At 37.0% G+C, this 26,120-nt stretch overlaps 1 protein-coding gene across 6 annotated transcripts in view; it reads left to right on the top strand.

The window, feature by feature from the left end:
• NAV3 (neuron navigator 3) overlaps positions 1 to 26,120 on the top strand; it is an 839,545-nt gene that overhangs the window by 722,512 nt on the left and 90,913 nt on the right. For all 6 annotated transcript variants that reach the window (XM_073788380.1, XM_073788379.1, XM_033866303.2 and 3 more), the window contains one exon: positions 25,574 to 25,706. In XM_073788380.1, coding sequence (XP_073644481.1) covers positions 25,574 to 25,706 — 133 coding nt within the window. The remainder of the gene's footprint in view (positions 1 to 25,573; positions 25,707 to 26,120) is intronic.

The raw sequence follows: 26,120 nt of genomic DNA, 5'->3' as shown, positions 1-26,120 counted from the left end.
GCCTGATGATGCCTGTTAGAATTCACTGTAGGAATTGCACCTTAAATGATTCCAAACTGTTAGATAATATAAAGTATATGGTGAGTGAGCTTCTTGGAATATTTTCCCACTGATCATGGTACCATTGACATTAAATAGACCTTTGTCGTCAGTATATTGTGGACTTTATTACAGAGTAACCCTAGGCACTGCTTTTATAGGTTCTTCTTAAAATTACCTCCACATGTTTTTAAATTTTCTCTAAAACAGAAATTGCAATGGTTGACGCCCCATACAAGTCTTTATGACCTATCTTTAAAGTGATAAAGACAGTTCTACAGTAGTTGCTTTCATATTTCTAAAATCCATTGATTTCAAAGATAAAAGTTAAAAACATGTGAAAATCCCTCTGCATGGAGTCCATCCTTTCACTTCCAAACTCTAACAATAAAAGTGAAAGATGAATGGCATCTTGCAGAGTTGGAGCTATTTCTGAGCTTTGTGTGGGCATGTGTGTGTGTGTAAGTGTGAACATATCCAAAGAGATACAAATTTAGCTTTTTACTCAAGTAACTATTATATTGTAAAATGGCATAATATAATTGAAAAGAGTGCAGTTTATATCTTAAAATGCCTTTTTGAAATACAGTGGATTACTAACCTAGCGAATTCAGGAGACCCTACTTAGGTTATGTGCTTGAAGTGTTAAAGATCATATAAACAATACCTATTGATTCTTACTGATGTTTTGACTTTTTTTAAACATCTTTATTGGAGTATAATTTCTTTACAATGGTGTGTTAGTTTCTGCTTTATAACAAAGTGAATCAGCTATACATATACATATGTCCCCATATCTCCTCCCTCCTGTGTCTCCCTCGCCCCCTCCCTATCCCACCCCTCTAGGTGGTCACAAAGCACTGAGCTGATCTTCCTGTGCTAAGCGGCTGCTTTCCACTAGCTATCTATTTTACGTTTGGTAGTGTATATAAGTCCATGCCAGTCTCTCACTTTGTCCCAGCTTACCCTTCCCCCTCTCCATTTTGTAACCTGCTACTTTACCAAATTCGTTGATTAGCTCTAGTAGTTTTCTGGTAGCATCTTTAGGATTCTCTATGTATAATATCATGTCATCTGCAAACAGTGACAGCTTTACTACTTCTTTTCTGATTTGGGTTCCTTTTATTTCTTTTTCTTCTCTGACTGCTGTGGCTAAAACTTCCAAAAGTATGTTGAATAATAGTGGTGAGAGTGGGCAACCTTGTCTTGTTCCTGATCTTAGTGGAAATGCTTTCAGTTTTTCACCATTGAGAATAATGTTGGCTGTGGGTTTGTCATATATGGCCTTTATTATGTTGAGGTAAGTTCCCTCTATGCCTACTTTCTGGAGGGTTTTTATCATAAATGGGTGTTGAATTTTGTCGAAAGCTTTTTCTGCATCTATTAGATGATCATATGCTTTTTCTCCTTCAATTTGTTAATATGGTTTATCACATTGATTGATTTGCGTATCTTGAAGAATCCTTGCATTCCTGGGATAAACCCCACTTGATCATGGTGTATGATCCTTTCAATGTGTTGTTGGATTCTGTTTGCTAGTATTTTGTTGAGGATTTTTGCATCTATGTTCATTAGTGATATTGCCCTATAGTTTTCTTTCTTTGTGACATCTTTGTCTGGTTTTGGTATAAGGGTGATGGTGGCCTCGGAGAATGAGTCTGGGAGTGTTCCTCCCTCTGCTATATTTTGGAAGAGTTTGAGAAGGATAGGTGTTAGCTCTTCTCTAAATGTTTGATAGAATTCGCCTGTGAAGCCATCTGGTCCTGGACTTTTGTTTATTGGAAGATTTTTAATCACAGTCTCAATTTCAGTGCTTCTGATTGGTTGGTTTATATTTTCTATTTCTTCCTGGTTCAGTCTCGGAAGGTTGTGCGTTTCTAAGAATTTGTCCATTTCTTCCAGGTTGTCCATTTTAGCGGCATACAGTGGCTTGTAGTAATTTCTCATGATCCTTTGTATTTCTGCAGTGTCAGTTGTTACTTCTCCTTCTTCATTTCTAATTCTATTGATTTGAGTCTTCTCTCTTTTCTTCTTGATGAGTCTGGCTAATGGCTTATCAATTTTGTTTATCTTCTCAAAGAACCAGCTTTTAGTTTTATTGATCTTTGCTATTGTTTCCTTCATTTCTTTTTCATTTATTTCTGTTATCTTTATGATTTCTTTCCTTCTGCTAACTTTGGGGTTTTTTTGTTCTTCTTTTTCTAATTGCTTTAGGTGTAAGTATTAGGTTGTTTATTTGAAATGTTTCTTGTTTCTTGAGGTAGGATTATATTGCTATAAACTTCCCTCTTAGAACTGCTTTTGCTGCATCCCATAGGTTTTGGGTCATCTTTTTTTCATTGCAATTTGTTTCTAGGTATTTTTTTATTTCCTCTTTGACTTCAGTGATCTCTTGTTTATTTAGTAGCATATTGTTTAGCCTCCATGTGTTTGTATTTTTACAGTTTTTTTTCCTGGAATTGATATCCAGTCTCATAGCATAGGGGTCAGAAAAAGATACTTGATACGATTTCAATTTTCTTAAATCTACCAAGGCTTGATTTGTGACCCAAGTAATGATCTATCCTGGAGAATGTTCCATAAGCACTTGAGAAGAAAGGGTATTCTGTTATTTTTGGATGGAATGTCCTGTAAATATCAATTAAGTCCATCTTGTTTAATGTGTCATTGAAAGCTTGTGTTTCCTTATTTATTTTCATTTTGGATGATGTGTCCACTGGTGAAAGTGGGGTGTCAAAGTCTCCTACAATGATTGTGTTACTGTCAATTTCCCCTTTTATGGCTGTTATCATTTGCCTTATGTATTAGGTGCTCCTATGTTGTGTGAATAAATATTTACAATTGTTATATCTTCTTCTTGGATTTATCGCTTGATCATTATGTAGTGTCCTTCTCTGTCTCTTGTAATAGTTTTCATTTTAAAGTCTGTTTTGCATGATATGAGAATTGCTACTCCAGCTTTCTTTGATTTCCATGTGCATGGAATATCTTTTTCCATCCCCTCACCTTCACTCCGTATGTGTCTCTAGGTCTGAAGTGGGTCTCTTGTAGACAGCGTATATGCAGTTCTTGTTTTTGTATCCATTCAGCCAGTCTGTGTCTTTTGGTTGTAGCATTTAATCCATTTACATTTAAGGTAATTATCGGTATGTATGGTCCTATTACCATTTTCTTAATTGATTTGGGTTTGTTATTGTAGGTCTTTTCCTTCTCTTGTGTTTCCTGCCTAGAGAAGTTCCTTTAGCATTTGCTATAAAGCTGGTTTGGTGGTGCTGAATTCTCTTACCTTTTGCTTGTCTGTAAAGGTTTTAATTTCTCCATTGAATCTGAATGAGATCCTTCCTGGGTAGAGTAATCTTGGTTGTAGGTTTTTCCCTTTCATCACTTTAAATATGTCCTGCCACTCCCTTCTGGCTTGCAGAGTTTCTGCTGAAAGATCAGCTGTTAACCTTTTGCAGATTCCCTTTTATGTGATTTGTTGTTTTTCCCTTGCTGCTTTTAATATTTGTTCTGTGTATTTAATTTTTGATAGTTTGATTAATATGTGTCTTGGTGTGTTTCTCCTTGGATTTATCCTGTATGGGACTCTCTGTGCTTCCTGGAGTTGATTCACCAATTCCTTTCCCATATTAGGGAAGTTTTCAACTATAATCTCTTCAAATATTTTCTCAGTCCCTTTTTGTCATCTTCTTCTGGGACCCCCTATAATTTGAATGTTGGTGCATTTGATGTTGTCCCAGAGGTCTCTGAGACTGCCCTCATTTCTTTTCATTCTTTTTTCTTTATTCTGCTCTGCAGTAGTTATTTCCAATATTTTATCTTCCAAGTCACTTATCCGTTCTTCTGCATCAGTTATTCTGCTACTCATTCCTTCTAGAAAATTTTAAATTTCATTTATTGTGTTGTTCATCATTGTTTGTTTGCTCTTTAGTTCTTCTAGGTCCTTGTTAAACATTTCTTGTATTTTCTCCATTCTATTTCCAAGATTTTGGATCATCTTTACTATCATTACTCTGAATTCTTTTTCAGGTAGACTGCCTGTTTCCTCTTCATTTGTTTGGTCTGGTGGGTTTTTACCTTGCTCCTTCATCTGCTGCATATTTCTCTGTCTTCCCATTTTGCTCAACGTACTGTGTTTGGGGGTCTCCTTTTCGCTGGCTGCTGGTTCTTAGTTCCCATTTTTTTTGGTGTCTGCCAGAGTGGGTAAGGTTGGTTCAGTGGGTTATGTAGGCTTCCTCATGGAGGGTGCTAGTGCCCGTGTTCTGGTGGATGAGGCTGAATCTTCTGTTTATGGTGGGCTGGACCACGTCTGGTGGTGTTTTTTGGTGTGTCTGAGTTTATTATGATTTTAGCCAGCCTCTCTGCTAATGGGTGGGGTTGTGTTCCTGTCTTGCTAGTTGTTTGGCATAGGGTGTCCAGCACTGTAGCTTGCTGGTCATTGAGTGGAGCTGGGTCTTAGCATTGAGATGGAGATCTCTGGGAGAGCTTTCGCCATTTGGTATTAAGTGGAGCTGGGAGGTCTCTGGTGGACCAATGTCCTGAACTTGGCTCTTCCACCTCAGAGGCACAGGACTGACACCTGGCCAGAGTACCAAGACCATGTCAGCCACATGGCTCAGAAGAAAAGGGAGAAAAAGAGAAAGAAAGAAAGGAAGGAAGGACAGAAGGAAGGAAGGAGGGAGGGAGGGAGGGAAGGAAGGAAGGAAGAAATAAAATTAAGTTATTAAAATCAAAAATCAAAAATAATTATTAAAAATAAAAAAATTTTAAAGTAATGAAAAAAGAAAAAAAAGAGAGAGCAACCAAACTAAAAATAAATCCACCAGTGATACCAAGCGCTAAAAACTATACTAAAACAAACAAACAAAAAAACGGACGGACATAACCCTAGGACAAATGGTAAAAGCAAAGCTATACAGACAGAATCACACAAAGTAGCATACACTTACATATTCACAAAAAGAGAAAAAGGAAAATTTCATATATATATATATATATATATATATATATATATATATATATATATATCACTGCTCCCAGCGTCCATCGCCTCAATTTTGGGATGATTCGTTGTCTATTCAGGTATTCCACAGATGCAGGGTACATCAAGTTGATTGTGGAGGTTTAATCTGCTGTTCCTGAGGCTTCTGGGAGAGATTTCCCTTTGTCTTCTTTGTTGGCACAGCTCCTGGGGTTCAGCTTTGGATTTGGCTCTGCCTCTGCGTGTAGGTTGCCTTAGGGCGTCTGTTCCCGCTCAGACAGGACGAGGTTGAAGGAGCAGCTGCTTCGGGGGCTCTGGCTCACTCAGGCCGTGGGGGGGGGGGTACGGAATGCGGGGCGAGCCTGGGGCAGCAGAGGCTGGCGTGACGTTGCACCAGCCTGAGGCACGCCGTGTGTTCTCCCAGGGTAGTTGTCACTGGATCACGGGACCCTGGCAGTGGCGGGCTGCACAGGCTCCCGGGAGGGGAGGTGTGGAGAGTGTCCTATGCTTACTCTCAGGCTTCTTGGTGGCTGCAGTAGCAGCCTTAGCATCTCATGCCTGTCTCTGTTGTCCACGCTGATAGCCATGGCTCACACTTGTCTCTGGAGCTCATTTAGGCGGTGCTCTGAATCTCCTCTCCTTGCGCACCCCGAAACAATGGTCTCTTGCCTCTTAGGCAGGTCCAGACTTTTTCCCGGACTCCCTCCTGGCTAGCCGTGGTGCACTAACCCCTGCAGGCTGTGTTCACGCAGCCAACCCCAGTCCTCTCCCTGAGATCCGACCGAAGCCCGAGCCTCAGCTCCCAGACCCCGCCCGCCCTGGCGGGTGAGCAGACAAGCCTCTCGGGCTGGTGAGTGCCGGTCGGCACCGATCCTCTGTGCGGGAATCTCTCCGCTTTGCCCTCCGCACCCCTGTTGCTGCGCTCTCCTCCGTGGCTCCAAAGCTCTCCCCACCCCCACCCCCACCCCCCCGTCTCCTCCAGTGAAGAGGCTTCCTAGTGTGTGGAAACCTTTCCTCCTTCACAGCTCCCTCCCAGAAGTGCAGGTCCCATCCCTATTCTTTTGTCTCTATTTTTTCTTTTATCTTTTGCCCTACCCAGGTATGTGGGGAGTTTCTTGCCTTTGGGGAAGTCTGAGGTCTTCTGCCACCGTTCAGTAGGTGTTCTGTAAGAGTTGTTCCACATGTAGATGTAGTTCTGATGTATTTGTGGAGAGGAAGGTGATCTCCACGTCTTACTCTTCCGCCATCTTGAAGGTCTCTCCAATGTTTTGACATTTGAAAGCTCATTTGAAGATGTAACATTTAATAATAATCTTAGCTTTGTAAACAAAGTTGGTTTTAGGAGAGGATTATAATCAGTTCTTTGGAGGTGCACTATTGGCCCTTTCTTGCTAAAATGCATTGTTCTTTGATTAATGTTGACAGTTTTAAAATTGTTGAAAATTAGTGATTCAGGAAATAATCCTATGATAAATCCTCATTACTCAGCACGTTCAACAGATCAAAAACTTAACTCAAGGTAAATGTTATGTGAAAACAGTGTTTTAATCAGGGTCTAGCAAGTAATTCATCTGTTCTTTGGCTACATTTCTTATTGTTCCTCCTTTTCTTCCTTTTTGAGTTTTCATTTTAAAGTCTGGACAAAATACAAAGAATCACTATCATGCTCAGTTCATTATCAAAATAGCACTCACTCACTCTAAGTTAAAGAGCAATCATAAGGGTAAGAAGGAAAATGCTTATTTAATTTTCCTGATATTTTTCAGCCTGTGACATTCATTCATTATTATTCCAGCAAATATCCAAACCTAATACATACAAAATGCTGGGGAGCTGGGGATATAGTAATGCAGGGCACAGGTTCCATATAGCCCAGATTCTTGCAGAATTTCTTGAATTCATGCGAAGTTCACATTCAAGTTCAAGGATATTTTAAGTAACATTTCACATTGGTACCTGTGAAAATTGGGAGACAAGGGAGCAGGGAGTGGTCAGCCCCATCTGAAATACTTGGCTTATATAGAGGGAGTGTTACAGTGTATAAGATAAATGCATCTTTAAAGATGTGCTCATGCTTGGTATGGTAATATTTTTCTAATGCCAGGAAAAAGGACTCATTTTAACCTTTGAAAGTATTATTTTCTCAACTGTTTCATCCATATTCACTTGGGCCTTAAACCAAGTTCTAAGGCTATTCCATAGTAAGGAGACGCAGACATTTTATGTCTCCCTGTTGCATAGTGCAGAGTAAGGTATGTATTTGGCTTTCATATATTGATTAAGTATTATCTGGCTGGTGGGTCAAATCCCCCAGAGAAACTTGCCAAGTCATGTTTACTTCCCACAATAATTTCCAATTGGTCAAATCCTAGGGGGCTGGATTTTGTTCCTTTCATCTTCATAGACTGAATAAGCACCTAGCAAATCCTTGGAGCATGAAGGAATAAATGAAAGTAGAAATTATTTTATAAACAATGAATATGATTCATTAAGTAACATTTTCAAGTTTCTGTGGCTACATCTGTGACTGCCTGTTTTGGGAACAAATTCAGGGGTAGATTTTCCATGACGCATTCTTAATTTTCTGTCATTGACTAAAAATAAGCTAAAATTCAGGTTCTCAGTTATAGATATTTACCCATCTATATTTTTCCGCATCCTATTTGCTTATTGAGGACACAATCTCATTTTTGTTTATTATTTTATAACAGCAATTAGTATGGAGCCTGGAACTTAGAAGGCGCTCATAAATCAAGAATGGAATAAAAGAACAGAGGAGGCATTTTAAGCTTTGATTAGGAAATCGAAAGTACCATTAAATCTCATGGTATATGAAGTTGTGATGGAAGTAACACAACAAATCCAAATATTAAATGTTTGGAAATAAAACACACATCACTGTAGTATAAAGATTTGCAGAGCACTGGAAAAGCAAGCTGTAGGGCCAGAGGCCATATGCTTTCTGTGTCAGTTTGACAAAACACAGGGACTCTAGGGACTAACACAAACAAACAAACAAAAACAGTGGCGCATTAAGCAGGAAAATAGACAAGTTTCTTCTTTCCCAGTAAACATTATTTCCTACCCCAAATCATCTTTCCTTTTACATTAGAAGATATACTTATTCTAGGGCATATTCAGAAGACTGTCGTTTACCAAGATGTCTTAATAATCGTTTTCTTACTATTTGTATTTTTGAAGAGAAATTCTAAAGCAACAATTTTGAATACAACTGGAGGAGGAGACATTCATACCACATCCATTCATTTGAGTTTATCTAAAAACACGGTGAAGCTGATTGTTTGCGAAGACTTGGGCCAGATTGGAATTTCCTTCCAACATAGCTATGAAGTCTGCTCGTCCTTTATCCCAAAAGCAATCTAAAAAATACGAATTTCAAATGCCCAAGGTATAACATTATGTCTAGTTTGTTAAGTTATGGGCTGTTTATTTTTAATTAAAATGACTCAATGGATATAATGATATCAATACAACATTTTAATGAGAAGAAAATAATTCTCCAAATCAAAAAACTATACCTGATAAAGTAGCAACAATTACTGAGATGATTGCAAATTACATATTTAAACTTGGAGGATGACATTAACCCTGTCGTATCATTAGGAACATTCTAAATCATTTGATCTTTTAAGGTCATAATTATAATACTTTGTAACTACACAATTATAAATGTGTACTATTTTAGTTATTATTAGAGAAAGCCCTCAAGAATATGAGGAAGAGTAAAGAAAAAGTGTTTTTTTATTGATAATTACCATATTATAAGTCAGAAGCACATAACACCTAGTTTTAGTGTCTTGCACATGAAAAATATTTTTAAATATTTCTTGATATGATAGACAGCATATTGCTGTATTTCATACTATGCATTACCTCTGTCAATACCAAAGTTCCAGAGAGCCTTGCAAGTTAGGTAGGCTCCACAGGAAGGTATTCCAGTTGCTGAAAGTGACTTCTGTAAACTTCCTCAGTCAATTCAAACTCAAGGATTAAAGAAAGTGTAAGGGTAAAAGAGAGAAAGAATATGAACATATATGTTTATAAACACAATTGAAGTGTTCCTGGTGTTTTTATTTCACCAGTCCACTCCAAGAGCCCAGACCTCAGAGTGAGCACAAATGGGAGAGTTCTGTCTGTAGAGTGAGACAAGCAATGATTCTAGGATTGAAGATAGGTTTCTTTCATATATTTTGGCCCCTCAGTAAAACCTAGCTGCTTCCTATGAGGCTGAAGTGAATAAATTGCAGTATGTTGTAATGAGACTGAATGAGACCACCTTGGGATAAAGAAAGGAAGATCAGTAGAAAGGCTTCGGCTTAGGAATGCCAAAATCTGCATCTTTTGCCTTATTTGAATTCTTACTGGACTCGACCTAGTCTTTTATGTGTTAACATTTGAAGAGTAAAAAATTACCAAATTGCTGCATTTCATTTTTCAGAGATTTTGTCTGAAGGACAGGCAAAGATTGGGAGATTGTCATATTTTAGCTTTTTGAGAATGAAATTTCCCAATCTTATATAAATGTATTGTTAATGTAACCCATGATATTTGTACAAGCTTACAAAATTTATTATACATGTAATCAGAAATTACCTTCAAGCAGATCACATCCCAAGGAAAAAGATAGATTAAAAAAATAAGTAATATCAATTTGGTGAGAGAAGTGCTATAATGAGGAGTATAAAAATTTGAATTGGATACTCACAGAATACACAGGAGGGTTATGTAAGAGCCTCAGGTGTTTGAGAAGGTTTTTTGAGAAGGAACTAAAGACATGTAACAGTCTGGGGGAAATGTACATACAGAAAAATACATTAAGGGATGCATGAATTTATGAAATTGAGAGAACACTTGAAAAAGTGCAAGGTAGCTCCACATGACTATAGGTAGAAAAGCAATGGGAAACTAGGCTAAAACACAAAGAGCAGACTTCGAAGAGTCTTTGTACCATGATAAGTTCTTGGTAATTTATTCTGGCTTTTTGGAGGATGCACTGGACCAGACCAGAGGCCGAGATGGCAATTAGGAGATAGTAGTACTAGTCTACTGGGAAGTAGTGGGATCATTAATTAAGACAGTGGCATTGGGGATGAAGAGATGCAAATGGAGGGAATAGAGATCAGATTGAGCTTGGTGACCAATTGGATTTAGGTCATACAAGATGGAGAAATCTAGGTTTTTGTCTTGGGCATGTGCTTCCATGATCATATAGGATAATACAAGTTGTATACTTGTACACACAGCTGAATGACTGTGCAGCTGAAATCCAGACCACACTGCTTTCAAAGCCATGCTTCTGTGGAACTATATAAATACACTTGCTACATAGGCTATTTTATTTATTTATTAGCTGCTTTGTGTCTTCGTTGCTGCACACAGGCTTTCTCTAGTTGCGGCGAGCGGGTGCTGCTCTTTGTTGCGGTGCGCAGGCTTCTCATTGTGGTGTCTTCTCTTGTTGTGGAGCACGGGCTCTAGAAGCACGGGCTTCAGCAGTTGCAGCACGCAGGCTCAGTAGTTGTGGCGCACGGGCTTCCTTGCTCCGCGGCATGCAGGATCTTCCCAGGCCAGGGCTCAAACCCATGTCCCCTGCCATTGCAAGGCAGATTCTTAACCACTTTGCCACCAGGGAAGTCCTACATAGGCTATTGACAGCCCTAGATGTAACCCAGATGGAATATAGGAAATGCAGTAGATTTGGTTTAAACACTACTGAAAAAATTCATTTTCTGACCCTAACATTTTAACTCATGCAAGCCTGAGAAGAGTCTTCCATATATCTATCTTATGCCTGAAGCTAAGACAAGACAGTATTAAATTCACTATGTGGAAAAGAGAAATACAATTCTCAAAATCAATCCCATGAATCAGTACCACATAGGACATTCCCCAAGCAATTACCTGACTTCCTCCAAGCTTATAGAATAAAACCTAGTTCTCCTCTCTTGAGAGGACTAAGGAATAACATCATAACCTGCATCCCAAACTACCTGAAAAGGAGATGCTTTTCTCCACGGCTTTACATCATTCCCTCAGGCTCTTCTGTTTGCCCTCACTAAATCCTGGGAAATTGATTTCTGCTCAACTGATAAAAATGCTCTCTGTTTCAGACGGAAGACTGACCCATTTGTCAAAATCTTTTTTTGTTACTGAGTATCACATTTGTTTTTCCTCCTGTTTATGTTCTGAGCCTTTTCAACTCCTATAAATCCACTCCCCAGTGTGCAAGGACTCAGTGACCTCTCTTGCTTGCTTCTGTTCTGCCCTCTTTCTTTTTTGGTGTGCCCTGACTCCACTTTACCTGCCTAAGGTGAGAGATGGTCTGTTTACCAACCACTGCCTCGTCTTGAAGTGTCACCTTTTCTGAATCCTCAGTTCCTCCTGGGTGGGACACAAGATGAATCTGGTCAGAGATTATGATCCAGGATTAGCAACAAAAATCTGTGGATGAAATCTTCATCTGGAAGAAGACAGAAACCAAATAGAAGTTACTAAGCCGGGCTCGGGGACAGAGACTGATGTGGAAAGTGAGAGAGTAGATTGGGAGCAGCTGGCAACGTTTCAGAGCCGGAGATAGTTTAGGCAAAGCATCAGCAATAAGTTAGGTGCCTGGGAAATCTCAGGAGACTCAGACACCTAGCCAGGGTCACATCATCACTTCACTCTTGCTTCTAACGTTTAATCCTTTCCCTGTCAAGGCAATTTAACTGTCATTCTTGCATTTTTTTCTCCTTTATATCCATGCATACGATACAAGGAGACAGCAGTTAGCTGTTTGTGGTGGGAAATATAAATGGCTATTTTGAAAGTGTGCCAGCCAGGATCTGCTGCAAGTTTTCATTGTTACTGCTGCCATCTGTTGTTCTTCACTGCTGGGATGTGAATTTCCTGGCAAACATCTCTCTGACTCTGAACTATCTTTCACCCCCTCCTAGAGATATTCACTTGCTGGAGTGGCTTGTAAAACAATGTTCTTTACCAAGGCAGCTTTCCGAAAGTTGAATGGAAGAATCTGGAATGTTTTTATATAACATATTTTATGTATCTCAGAGCAAAAATATTTCTTCATTGTTAATAATATTTCTCTTAAAAATAAAAATATCTTATTGAGTTCTTGTTACTTTAACGTATGCTATCATGGAACAGATTTCCATTTTGAACCTTGTTTGCCGTTAGGTCTGTAGCTAAGTTGTTGGGTTTTATCTAAGTTCTTTTATCTCTACATAACGTTTCTGTTCACTCAACCATGAGATTATAGTAATTTGGGGACTTCTCTTCTTCTGAAAGATGGCTAATGCCAAAAATATTTCAAGTGATAAAGGAGGTTTTAGAGAGGGGAGACAATCTAGCTGAGGATTAGTAGCTGTGATTGCTACTTATTAAGTAAAATGTCTATAACTAAATGTTCAGATATCAAAAAAAAGTCCGAGTTCTCAAAAGTGAGAATTACACATTTTCTACATTAAAGGAAAAGTTATGTCTCTATAATATCTTTTTGATTTCTGTATTCTCAGTATTTTCCATAATGATACCATTCAATAAATGTTTCATGCACTAATTAGTGAATAAAGCTATGCATGGTAATAACTTTTTTAGAAGAATAGCTAATTACTATAATTTTGAGAAAGTTTTTTAAAAGGCTTGAATTCTTAGTTAAACATATATTTTTAAGTTGCAGTCTTTAGTCTTTAAAAAAAATATAAAAAAACCTCTGGACCTCACTATACTAGAACAGCATGGTATTACATGTATGTATGGTATTACATACATAATCATTTAAAAATAGCATATATTGGGCTTCCCTGGTGGCGCAGTGGTTGAGAGTTCGCCTGCCGATGCAGGGGACACGGGTTCGTGCCGCGGTCTGGGAAGATCCCACATGCCGTGGAGCGGCTGGGCCCGTGAGCCATGGCCGCTGAGCCTGCGCGTCCGGAGCCCGTGCTCCGCAACGGGAGAGGCCACAACAGTGAGAGGCCCGCATAACGCAAAAAAAAAAAAAAAAAAAAAAAAAATAGCATATATTGAGACTTGATAAGTGAACTATAATAAATAGAAAGGAATAGTTATCAATAAATGATCTCTTTGAAATTCACTGTTTGTTTAAAAAAATAGTTTCTTACTTTACCATAACAATGGAATATAAAAAGGAGGAGGAGAAATCAGATTATATATGCAAATTTTTCTGGGAGAAATTGTAGAAGAAAAGATCAAAGATTGATTTTTTTGAACCCTATATATTAAAATATAATAAATAAAACTAAAAACCAAGAAATAGATTGAGAAATATTTGAAGTACTTTAAATATATAAAAATCTAATACCTATATGTTTTTTAAACTCTATTAGAAAAATACACGAAGGACATAGACAATTTATAGATATAAAACTAACAAATAAACCTATAGAAAATTTAATCTCACAATTGCTCAATTTAATTAAAACTACATTAAACAACTATTTCACGTTTCAAAATTTTTGAATTACTGAAGGAAATCACATACCTGAAAGTATCCAGGTTTTGTAAGATTGGCACTTACATGGCTGGCAGGAGTGTAAAATGATGTGTTCTTCATTTATTATGCTACATCTGCAGTGTTTCAAATGTTTGTGTTCTGTGAATCACTAATTCTCTTTCTAGGAATTTATCCTAAGAAAATAATCATAAATGTAACTTGAATACTTTCATTGCAGTATTACTAACAACAGTAAAAAAAAACTATAAAGTATTTCATATATCCTAAAACAGAAATGGTAAAATATATAATAATTCATATAATATACTTGTGTCAAAAAAAATTTAAGGATATTAAAAATCACTATAAGGTGATATGAAATAAATGAAGAAGGTACAATCAGATATATAGTCATGTATAATCAGCAACGTCTCAACCAGGTATGTTACATATGTATATATTATACATCCAGAAAATGACTGGACAGAAATTATAAAATGTTACTGGTGGGTACTTCTAGGTGGGATTACAGATTAATTACTTTATCTGTTTTATACATTTCTGGACTTCTGAGTTTTCAACAATGAACACATATTGGTCTTTTACTTAATACAAAAAGACACCAAATGGACCTTAATGAATCCTGAGTTAGCTTTCATATGAGTTATATGTTATATTCTCAACTTGTCACTAATAGAAAACCTTTAAATAAACTTGTACACATTTCAACCATATAACAGCATCGTGAAAATGGACTTTGAAATAAACTAGCGAAACCATAATAAAAGCATCGTTCCAGTGATGTGGTTCAGCAAAGTAATTTTTAATAAAATTATTTTATCTCGTGATTTCAGCCCATATAGTAATAAACACAAAAATAGATGTTTCTTATCTGCCTCAGATAACATTAAAACAAAAAATCTGCCTGATTACATAAATTCATTTCACGCTAACACCATTCATCACATTTAATCAAATCTATGTAGGGCTTTCTCTTATAAAGAACAAGAGCTTTTTCTCTTTTGTTTATCTTACCCTATCTGATGCCATAATAGAATAGTTGTAAATATTCATTATTTGTTTTCTAGAGAAAAGAAAAGGGAATGAAAGGTCAATGCATAGAGTTTATTGATGCTCTCCTTACCCAAAATCCCCACAGTATTTATGGTGGTCTCTCTAAATATTTCATGGATAAATATATAGCATTTTGTGCACACTAAAAATAATGAAAATAGACTTTAACCCCGTGTTGACGTGAATTGCCAGTTTTGTAAAGAGTTATACACTTAAACTATGATATTGTAAACTCATATAAGCTTCCCTTGATATATGAAAATAATGGTACTAAGTGCAAACAAAATTTAAGATTAAAACTATGCAAGAGATCTAGAGTCTTTTTGTTTTCTCTTTTACCACATTCCAATTAAAGAAAAACTGTTTTCTATACAACCTACTCACTAAATACTTCTGACACCAAATGTTTGAGGTTTTTTTTCCCCACACCAACTAATTCTTCAACACCACCTGCGTACCCTACAATTCAGTTCAGCTCAGTGCTGGCACTATTTACCCAGAGTTTACATCTGATCCCACAAAGTTAAGGGCTCAGTCCCATAAGACAGCCCCACTTCAGAAGCCAATTGTAAGCCCAGACCTCCCATATTTCTGACTGGCCAGCTGTAAATTGGGGGCTCCCATGATCCCCTCCACAGGTTCAAAAATTTGCTAGAACGGCTCACAAAACTCAGGGAAACATTTACTTATATTTACTGGTTTATTATGAAGGATATGACAAAGGATATAGATGACCAGCCAATTGAAGTGTTACATAGAGCAAGGTATAGAGAGGGGCATGGAACATCTAAGCCCTCTCTTGGCATGCTACCCTCCCAGCACCTCCCTGTGTTCACTTGGAAGCTCTATGAACCCCTTAAATTATGGATTTTTATGGAAGCTTCATTATTCAGGCATAATACATTAACTCAATCTTCAGCTTCTCTCCCTCCCAGAGGATGGAGGTGTGAGATAAATCAATAAATGATGTAGTCTTACAAAGTCACAAACTAAGGCCTTAATCTGTGATACATTCACTCATTCTAATATGTAAGTGTGCAAATAGTTATGAATTGTGGTTTTAAACTAAAGACCAATGGGCTATCCAGGAGCCAGCCAAGAGTTGTCTTATTAGAACAAAAGATGCTCCTGTCACCCAGGAAGTTCCAAGGGATTTAGGAGCTCTGTGTTAGGCACCGGAGTCCAAGACCAAATATTAGAACAAAGGTCTCTAATATTAGAACAAAAGGTTCTAGCACATCTATCACTAAGAAAATTACAAAATTTTTAGTAGCTCTGAATCAGCAACTGGGGACAGAAAGCAAATATATATATCTTATTATGTCACACCATCCAACAGCAAATCTGTCCTCTCTACCTCCAAATATATCTTGAAACTGCCTTCTTTTAATTTACTTGTAAACCCCTCATCAAAAACTGAAGGACGTTGCAATAGCCTCTTCATTGAGCTTTGCACTTCTACGCCTCTTTACCTCTAATATATTCATAACACTAAAGTAGTATGTTTAAACCCTATATCTGCTCATGTCGTTTCGCTGCTTAGAACTATTTGATGAATTTCTGTCATATTTCTAAGGAACTCTCATGTCTTCGCATTGTCTAGAAGATCCTTGAAGGGCTGCCCCTGCCTCCCTTCCCAGTCTCAGAACTGACACTTTCCCCTTGCCTGCTGCTGCACAGTCCTGCTGCCCTTTGACCTTTGTGGCTTCTGAGTCTTTACACTGGCTGTCTCCTCTTCCTGTACTGCTGTCTTCTCCACCCTTTTCACAGATGGCTCTCCTTCACCCTTCAGTTGTCTACTTAATGACTGTTTACAACGACCTCCTCACAGGCCGTTCTTTATTCACCCAGAAGTAGTAGGTCTTTCTGATTGGTTTTTCTCTCACATAATCACATTGATTTTTAACCACAGTCCATAATTATGTGCACATTTGAGTGTTAGAATGAGTGAATGAATCACAGATTAAGGCTGTAGTTTGTGACTGTAAGATAGATAATTTATTGTGTCAATTGAAAAAAATGCACAACTTAAGCATGGAAATTGTGTTTTATTTGGTAGACAAAACTGAGGACTTAAGCCTGGACACAGACTCTTAGATAGCTTTGAGGGACTGCTCCAAAGAGATAAGGGCAGAGCCAGGATATATAGGAGTTTTTGCAACAAAGACCAGGTAGTCAGAACATCAAAAGATGACCGTTAATTAAAGAAAAGCAGACATCTCAGGTTAATGAATTTAGTGCTTTTCTACGTATAAGAAGATGCAAAAGGCTGGGCTCATTGAAATCATTCCTTTGATATGTACCTCAGCTATCTGGGGCTAGTATCCTGTGTTTTCCCATCCTGAGTCTCCTCAGCGTGCACCCTTGGGAGGTGGCTGCAGGGCTGATGGCTTGATGGCGGGCATGCTGTTTCTATCCTGAGGGGCAGCTCTAATGTGATGGCTTGATGGCTGCAACATCCTTTGTTTACTGATATGGCAGGCAACATTTTTTCACTCACAATTGATTTATTCCCCAAACACTAGGAACCTATCATGGGCCAGATGCCAACCTGAGCACTGAAACTGCAAAAGAGAAGTCGCTCTATTTGCCCTCAACTGCAGTCCTGTAGCTGAACCCACTTTGCAAGCAGATAATTTACAGAACAGTGGGAGCACACTTGTAGTAAATACAGACATGGAAGAGTTAATGTTTCCTTGGAAATCATGGAAGGATTCATAGAGGAAATGACGTTTCAACTGGATTATAAACCAGTTGCTTATGCGCCACTGCACAGTTAAACAGTGGAAGGACGAAACACTTTAAAAGTAGAAGGAAATTTTTTTAAAACTGCAATGAAGACCATGTTCATTGTATAGGTTGAAAGGACTATTTTTAACATAAAATCATGTTTAGTATATTGATGTTGTTATATACTTAGGTTTCTACAATTCTGAAGTCTTTTTTAATGATATTCTTTTTTTCTTGGTAATAAAATAATTTTCCAGGGAAATGCTGAATAAATCGTTGTTGAAATGCACTCCATTGCTTTCTATCAATGACCCTGAAGTAATATAGAATTTACACTTCAGCAGTTGCAGTGCTCAAATGTGGCAGGTAGTGTATTGCGTTTGCTGATTAAAAAAAAAAAGCAATGTATGGCATAGGTCTAAGTGGTTTTGTGCTCATTTAGTCTCAAGGAAAATATCATTGACTTAACATATTAGTACCAAAGTGCAAAGCCTAGACAGTTGACTCTCAGTATTTTAAAAATTATTATTGCAAAGCTCATTATGTCTAAATAGTTTTAAGATACCTGTATCTCCTTATGTGTATTTTTCAAATTGGCATAAACAATGGGAATGGAAAACAAAGCTATCCTGGAATGTGATAGAGTTTTGTTTTAAGTGGTGACTTTATTTTCTTAGGCAAATGTTATTTACTTTTCCCTCAGAAACAGGAAGCATACCCAGAAGTTTTTACGCAGTGATCTTATGGATAGCTACGGAGACTTCGTTTTTCTTTTCATGAAATAATTATTTGTCTTAAGAAATGTTTAGTAAAATCCTTAGAACTTATGCTTTATCATATCTTATTATGTTTTAGGTTGGAAGAGAGCAATTTTTCTCAGTATGATTATCTTATGAGATTTTTAACACTGGACCTCTAATATACCAATGAAATGTTAGGAGTTTGTATCCCCTTTTCTTCTAGCCTCTAGATTTTTTTCTGTTTCTGCTACCTCACTTACATCTTTAAAAATCCCCATTTTATAGTAGACACTTGTGGAATAAATGGGAATCTCCACATTCATCTCAAGTGTCAGCAGTGCCCAAATACTTCTAGTGTATCAAACTATATGTTTGTGGAATGTCCACAGGTCTCAGACACTGGAATGAACACTTTATTTACATTATCTGCATTATCTACCAATGGCAAACTTGACTCCAGAATTTTCGTTTAAATCATATATAAAAAATGTTGAATTTGCTTAACATTTTAAAACCTTTTATGTTCTTAAAGTACTTGAAAATGGAACCAAGGATATATGAGTTTTAATTTAGAGTTCGGAATGAGGATGTTGTGGGGAAAGATTTAGGACTTGTTTCGAGACCTGTCCTATATATCTAAGTGATATTCAGAGACTGAGATGTAAGTGAGAGTGGCATCCACAAATCTAAAGCAGTGTACAGTAACCTATGGTTGGTGATACATGTAGAGTCCGACCAGGTGTTTACTGTCAGCATTAAGAATCAGGTACATATTGCAAGAATCATCGTGAATGAGGGAGTAAGACATGCTGGTACCCTGGAGGAAGAACCTTACGTTGACGGTAAACCTCAGGCACTTGGTTCCATAGTGTTCCAACAGCATTGGCCTAAGAACACTCAGATACTGACAAATATTAAACATCCATATTTTCTAAAAAACATGCAATGTATAATCAAATAATTTTAAAAGATACACAAACATTGTTTATATGGCTATTTCTTATTTTAACTTTTAATAAAATGAGCTAACAAAATAGTATATTGTTAAAAGTTTAGGTATAAGAAGGTGTTTTTATAGCAATCAGAGATAATATCACCTTAGTGGGCAGCATTTCCATGATTGTAGTTGAATTAGGGTTGGAACTGAGTACATCTAAAGGAAGCATGTTTGTTTATTTCATTAATGAAATATTTAATGAGCTGGCAAATTGAGACTGAGGTTACTGTTGAATGCCTGACGTATAGAAATTAGTTTTTATTGAAAGAAAATCTCTATGTTTTATATGTATATGTATAAGTAGTACAGTTGACCTGCCAATATAAGCTATCAAAGAGCCTGATTGAATACCTGCTAAATGAAGTGCTACCACACCAAAAAACAGGAGTGTGTTGAAAAATTACTTATAAACAGGACTAGCATTTTCCTCTGGAATTAGATTTAAATCTGCAAAATTATTTTAATATTTATTTACTTAATATTTCAGAATTCTTCAACATAAAAAGCAAAAAAAAAAAAAAAAAACACTCTCAATATATAACACATTTGTTTTCAAGCAGGTCTGCTTCTAAATGTAACTCCAGGGGTGAACGTAGGGGTCAGAGCCACAAATGCACAACCAGATAAATAAAATAGATCCCTGGCCCCACTGAGTTATTAAGCATTAAAAATATAAATAGTAAAAGGCATACCAAAACAATCCTTTTCTTCTTAGATTAATGAGTAATCTAGTGTATATCCAAATTGTAATTTATCAATAGGTTAATAGGCTACATTTGTTTTTACTTTACATAAAGTGTTTTTTTCTACAGTTCTAAGTTTTGACATATGCGTCGTCATGTAACAGCCACCACAAATCTTCCCACACTCCCATCCACTGGCAGTCACTGATCGGTCCTACATATCTATAGTTTTGCCTTTTCTAGAATGCCACATAAATGGAATGTATGTGAATGTTAACAGCTTTATTCATAATATTTTAAAACTGGCAATAACTCAGTGTGTAAATGCAAACTATGTGGATAAGATACTCAGATTTGTAATTTTTTAGCCGTCCTAGATTGTTGAGAAGAATTTAGCAGATCAATAGATCTGTAACTTGGAGACAATAAAGACTTGCCCTTTTATAAAGAATATAGTCAAGAATTCTTAGCACTTAAGGAATTTAAAAATGAAAGGATGAAGAAAATATATTGATGGGTTTGAGACATACTGCTCAGGGCTAATTATGTGAGTAAATTAACATTTTTGTCAGTTAGAAAAACTATTTTCTATGAAGTTTTTAACTTAATTAAGTGTTCCATAATAAGCAAGATTAATTATATCCTACCTAGGGAGAATTCTGGCTCTACAAAACCAAAGATGAAAGTCAAAACACAGAACCTTAAGATAAGGAAAATGGTGTTGTCATCAATAAAAATTTGTTCCTTTAAGATTGTTTAGCAGAGAAATATGTTGAACACATTTTTCTCAAATTGTACATTTATTATTGCATTCAATCTGACTTAACTTTATTGGATAGAAGCAGTATTCTAAGTAAAACTGCTTCATTTATTTAACAAACATCTACTAGTCATCTATTCAATAGTTGACACCACGTTGCATGCTAGAATTATAAAGATAAGTGTCACACAGTCTCTGGCTTCAGGTAACTCAGATTATGGCCAAGAAGATAGAAAAACACCAAAATAGTGGTTATATTGTAACAAGTGATATATGCTGTAATACAGTGGTTAACATTTATTTCCTCTGATCACTCTGCAGTATCTCTGTCATGAAGAAATGCTTGAATTCTTCAAATGAGTGGTAGTGGCTCTGTCCTGCCACACACTTAACATTCATCTCTATTACAACACTTGCCATTTTGTATTATAACAATTTGTTTAAACTTCTGACCTCCACAATAAGCAGTGAGTTCTTCAAAGGAGAGGAGCTGTAATTTATTCATCACTTAATGAATAAGAGCAGATTCTTACTAATAGCTTTCATGGAAGGAGGGACAGGCATGCACAGTGGCGATGTGGAACAAACACAAGGAGGGCCATGTCACCTATAGCTGAGATGGATTTTCAAAGATTAGAGACAACTTGATTAACAGTGGATCCAGGTGAGAGAAGAGAGGTAATAACACTAATATTTTATGGCAGAAGGATAAACAGGCAGTCAGTAACTGAAAGGGAGAAGAATTGTTAACGAGAAACGATGGAATCTAGGTAGTGAATTTGAGATGTTGACAAGACATCCTTGAGAAAGTGTTCAGTAGAAGGCTGGAAATGCTGATCGATTAATCAGGAAAGAAGTCTGGATTAGAGCTGTGAATTTGAGCGTCATAATCATGGAGGTGATATTGAAGTTGTGAAAGACTAAGAAATTTCCAAGAAAGAATGTCTAAGGTGAGTTAAGATTAAGTACTGAATTTTGAGGAATTCAAAGGAATCCCAAAGAAGAGGAGAAAAGTAAAGGGTTCTGTGGACTGGTGAAGTTTGCAGAGAGCCTGTAAAGGCACATCATTGGTGTATTTCAAGGTAAAAGGGGTGAGAAGATGGGAGGCAAGGGAGTGGAATACTGACCAAGCTTTGGGACATAATTCCTGGGTTCAAATCCCAGCTCCATCATGGGCCTTGGGCACATCATTCAAACTACCCGAACCCCTTTATCTTTACAATGCCTGTCTCATGGTTTTGTTTGGGATTAGATTATATAAAATATTTAAAAGAGTAGGACACATAGTAAGCACTCAGTCCATGGGTTTATTGACCTCAATGAAAGCAGTTTCACTAAAGTATTAGGAGGAAGATCTTGGAATCCAGAGGAAGAAGAGAGAAACAAAGCTATATCTTTGGAATTTGAAGAAAACCACTTTTGGAGTAGGCAGAATTTCTTAGTAGCACTGAGAAATCACCTGAGGTTAGATAACTTGAATCTATATGCCTTCAGTCATTATAATTATTATGTATTATGAAATATACAATAATATTGTTATATTAGTCATTCTGATTAGTTGAATTTGCTGTCATTTTCCAAAATAATAATGGAGAAAACATGTTTAATTAACATAGAGACAGGACCGGTATGGAAGACCATTATGGTGGAAAGAACTAGAACAGAGTACTGGTTAGATTATGACTTTAGCGATCCTTTCGTTCCAGCATCTTTGGATCCTGCATCATTTGGTAAAGAGTTCAGTGGAGTAAAAAACACAAGAAGGCTATTAAAAGTAGATAATAGGAAGTAGCTATAAACTAGACGTAAAAATTAGGAAATCAGTAGCTTTTAGAGCACTGGAAGTGTAGAAGACTGTGATCAAAAAATGAGATTGCAGAATTTGAGATCTTAGAGGTAAAGCAGTTTGAGGAGATGGAAAAATGTAAAGTATTATCAAATGGTTCATATAAATGATTCATTTGCTTCCCACACTAATCTGTGAGATAGGGAGATCAGAATAGCAAGTTTAAGTGAACATACTAGCTACGCCCCTCTAAAAAAGGCTCAAGTGAAAGGCTTTAACCTTAGGAATCCATTGTGCTTTACATTACACCAGGATAAATTTGGAAATTTGTTCTTCATGTCTATGATGTTTGTTAGTTTGATATATTTTTATTTTTCTCTCAAGAGATTGAAACTTTCTATCTTATTTTGGGTTCTTTCACTTATATCATTTTAACTACAAAGTCATTGTGTTCATTTGAGTCTTTAAATGGTTTTAAAACAACTGATTTTTTAAAATTCTAGTAAGAGTTGATGCATTTACTTTTAGTTGCTAATGCTAGGATTTACATTGGTAAACGCTATTATTAGAAATATTGATTCTATATTCCTTGCCAGAGAAATAGTTACTTTAAAACTATTCATTTTTTAAAAAACGGTAAAATTTCCTCTTTGTTTAATTTTGCTCTTTGAGTACTGAATATATTGTGGTAAGTATTTCTTAAAAATTCATTTCATGTGACTATGAAAGATGACCTCTGTAACTGCCTTCCTTTTAATCTCAATAAACCATGAGAATTTATTCAACATTTATGTCAGCCATTGCCATAAATAGTAGAAATTAAAAGAAAAATAGTCCACAGTTCTGTGCTTAGAAGACTCACAGGCTAATGGTCCATTTTGACACGTATTTATAGATTTATAAAACAATGTGCTAAATCCAGTCCTATAAGTCTGCATAGTATTATGGCAGTGCAGCGGGGAAGCTACCTAATTCATCCCGACAGCGGCAAGTAAAAGGGGCTTCCCAGAAGATGGATGCTAGAACTGCATTATAAGATAAGTATGGGTTAGTCAGGTATGCGCAGGGGTGCCTTGATTGAAGACAGAGGTTGGAAATAATGTGATGGTGATGGGAATTGAATGCAGCTCTAAGTCAGAGTGCACAAAGTGAGGCAGGTGATGTAAAGAGTTTAAGCTCAAGAGGTAAGCTAGGGCCACATAATGGAAAGCCTCGTATGTCTTTTAAAGGAGCCTGAACTTTGCTTTAGACTAGTGATTGCCCAAGTGTGTATATTTATAATTTTATGATTATATGCATGCATTCCTATGAGAAGATAATATATGTATTACACTGCATATATAAACATGAAAAATTTAAAGATAGGTTAAAGAAGAAATAGTATTTTTAAAATTATGAATGTATTGATAGAGGTTCTTGGTTGCAAACTACAGAATCTACTATCTAATTTAAGGAATAAAGTGATATAAGAAGGCTCTCTGAATAATTGGGGTGATTGGAGAACCAGGCTCTTTGTAGTTGCTTAGCCAACCATAGCTCTAGGGCATCACTGCTTCCTCTGCTTGGCACCTCTGACCCTTGGAATTAGAGACCAGATGTCTGCCAGTGTTTACAAGAGAAAACTTGAATGATTGCTGCTGTGTTTGCCAGAAGATTTTCTCATCTGTGACTCTGTAGGTCCTTTGTTATATGTCATATCTGTCTATAAGGGAGTCTGGAAATGTGAGTTTTTTGCAGTCTACCTTCGGAAGGTAAGACTCATAATGTGGGAAATTATCAAAATAAGATGTAGGGAAGATATTAAAAAGATTTGAGCAGCCGCAAATGGCAGGTATTTGCTACGGTGGTACAAAATACTCTTTTGCTGTCATTAAAAATACAATTATTATTGGTAATAATATGATCTATAAATGTGTTTGGTCATCATGTTTTAAGCTCTCAGTAGCTAATATCTCAAGCAAGATACTAACCTGGGGGGAGGTCATCATTAATATTTTCTATAAGTTCAAATTTCACATTTTCTTCTTGATAATTACTTTTCTAGTTGGTTTGCTATATGATCTCAATACGTCACTTTCATTTGGAATGTATGGTGAGACTCTTAAAGTACACATAGCAGAGTAGGAGAGGTTACCGGTTTACCGTTCCTTTATGGTTAGCTTGTGCTTTCGTTACAAATACTCTCTTCAATGTGTCGATAATTTGCAGGCGGTTTTTTTAAAGCCACTTGTCTATTTTATGAGACTTAACTTTTGTCTGTATCTAATATCTGTATCCAGTTTACCTGAATTCAATTAATAGAGTGCAGGTGAGCAGCAGTGTATCATAGGAGACTGAGAACCAGCCAGTAAGTGAGAGAACCATGGTTCAACCCTTCACCCTGTGGAGCTCCCATTCTCATTCAGGTGACCCTGCTCACCCTACATTACTTCTGCATCTTCTGACACACTGACTAAGTGAGGGTGCCTATGTTAGCCTGCACATGAATATTAATATAGCCTATTTTACTTCTTCTTTAGACTAAGAACAGATATATTCAGAATTTCAGATATTTTTCTTATGCCCCAAGGGATTACTTTGTGCACCTCGCAGGGCAGGTGCATTACATTTTGGAATCTACTACCTTGGTAAAGCGAAGTCTTTGAAGAGTGGTACATAAGGAAATGACATGACCAGATGTGAGCATTCGAGCACTGACCCAAATTTATCAGATGAACTTTACTGAGAAAGACTGAAGGCAGGAAGTCCAGATAAAAGAATATTGTATGTTGCCCAGGCCAGAAATGGCAGGAGGGATGATATGCTAGAATAAGTCTCAATCTTCAAGATTTGGTAAATGATTGGGAGTAGTTATTGGTAGGAGAAAGAATGAGGAACGATTTTCTGGTTCCTGACCAAAGCACAGTTGTTTTGTTTTGTTTTGTTTTTAATTTTTAACACAACAGGTGAATTCTTATATGCTGTGTGAATCCTGATTTCCTTCTCAGGGGAAAAAAAAGGTTGTGGATAATGTTCTTCTTTCCTGATGCCATGCGGTATTTGTAGCAGTATTTTCATTCATTCTATAAACATTCCCCTGGATCTGCTCTAGACACTGATTCTTAGCAAACCTCCGATAAGATTACTCTCAGGTTTGCGCTCAGTTCTTAGCAGTATGATTTTCCAAAAATGGAAAGTGCACATTTTTCATCATAAGATTAAAAAAATAAGAATTCTCTTCCCAACGCGTGACACACGTTAAATGAGAGTGTGGGTGACTTTTGCATCTTGCCTCGTGTGCTTAGCTCATTACTGCTGCCTGTTTTGCCTTTAGCTGGGATGACAGCAGCTCGGTAAGCAGTGGCCTCAGTGACACCCTGGATAACATCAGCACTGATGACCTGAACACCACATCTTCCGTCAGCTCTTACTCCAACGCCACTGCCCCGTCCCGAAAGAACATGCAGGTGAGAGTTGCCCTCTCTGTTTCCCCAGGGCTTCTGCCACATTTTCCCCCAAATTATGTTGCATTGCATTAAAACATAGCACAACCTCTTAATCTGAAGGAATTGCATAAACTGAAGCAGCTTATGTATATATATTTTTTCAGTTGATTACAGTCTAACCCAGAAAGCCTTATGTTGCCATATCGGTCTTTATAATAATATGTGTGTCTAGAACTCCAAAAATGATTTTAATAGTCTAATTTTAGATAGTTCCTGATTAATTTTATACTGGTCTCTGAGACACATTGCTGGATCTCTTGTGAATGGTGAATCGAGAATGAATATTGGGTAATTAAGTTTTATTTTGTCTTACTTTTCCTTTTTAGCTTTGACATAGAAAGTGCCTTCCTCTCTGGAGTGTTCAGTTGGGGTTTT

The sequence above is a fragment of the Tursiops truncatus genome, chromosome 11 (assembly GCF_011762595.2).
Source record: "Tursiops truncatus isolate mTurTru1 chromosome 11, mTurTru1.mat.Y, whole genome shotgun sequence".
NCBI classification, from domain to species: domain Eukaryota; kingdom Metazoa; phylum Chordata; class Mammalia; order Artiodactyla; family Delphinidae; genus Tursiops; species Tursiops truncatus.
This window is presented reverse-complemented; position numbering and strand designations above follow the sequence as displayed.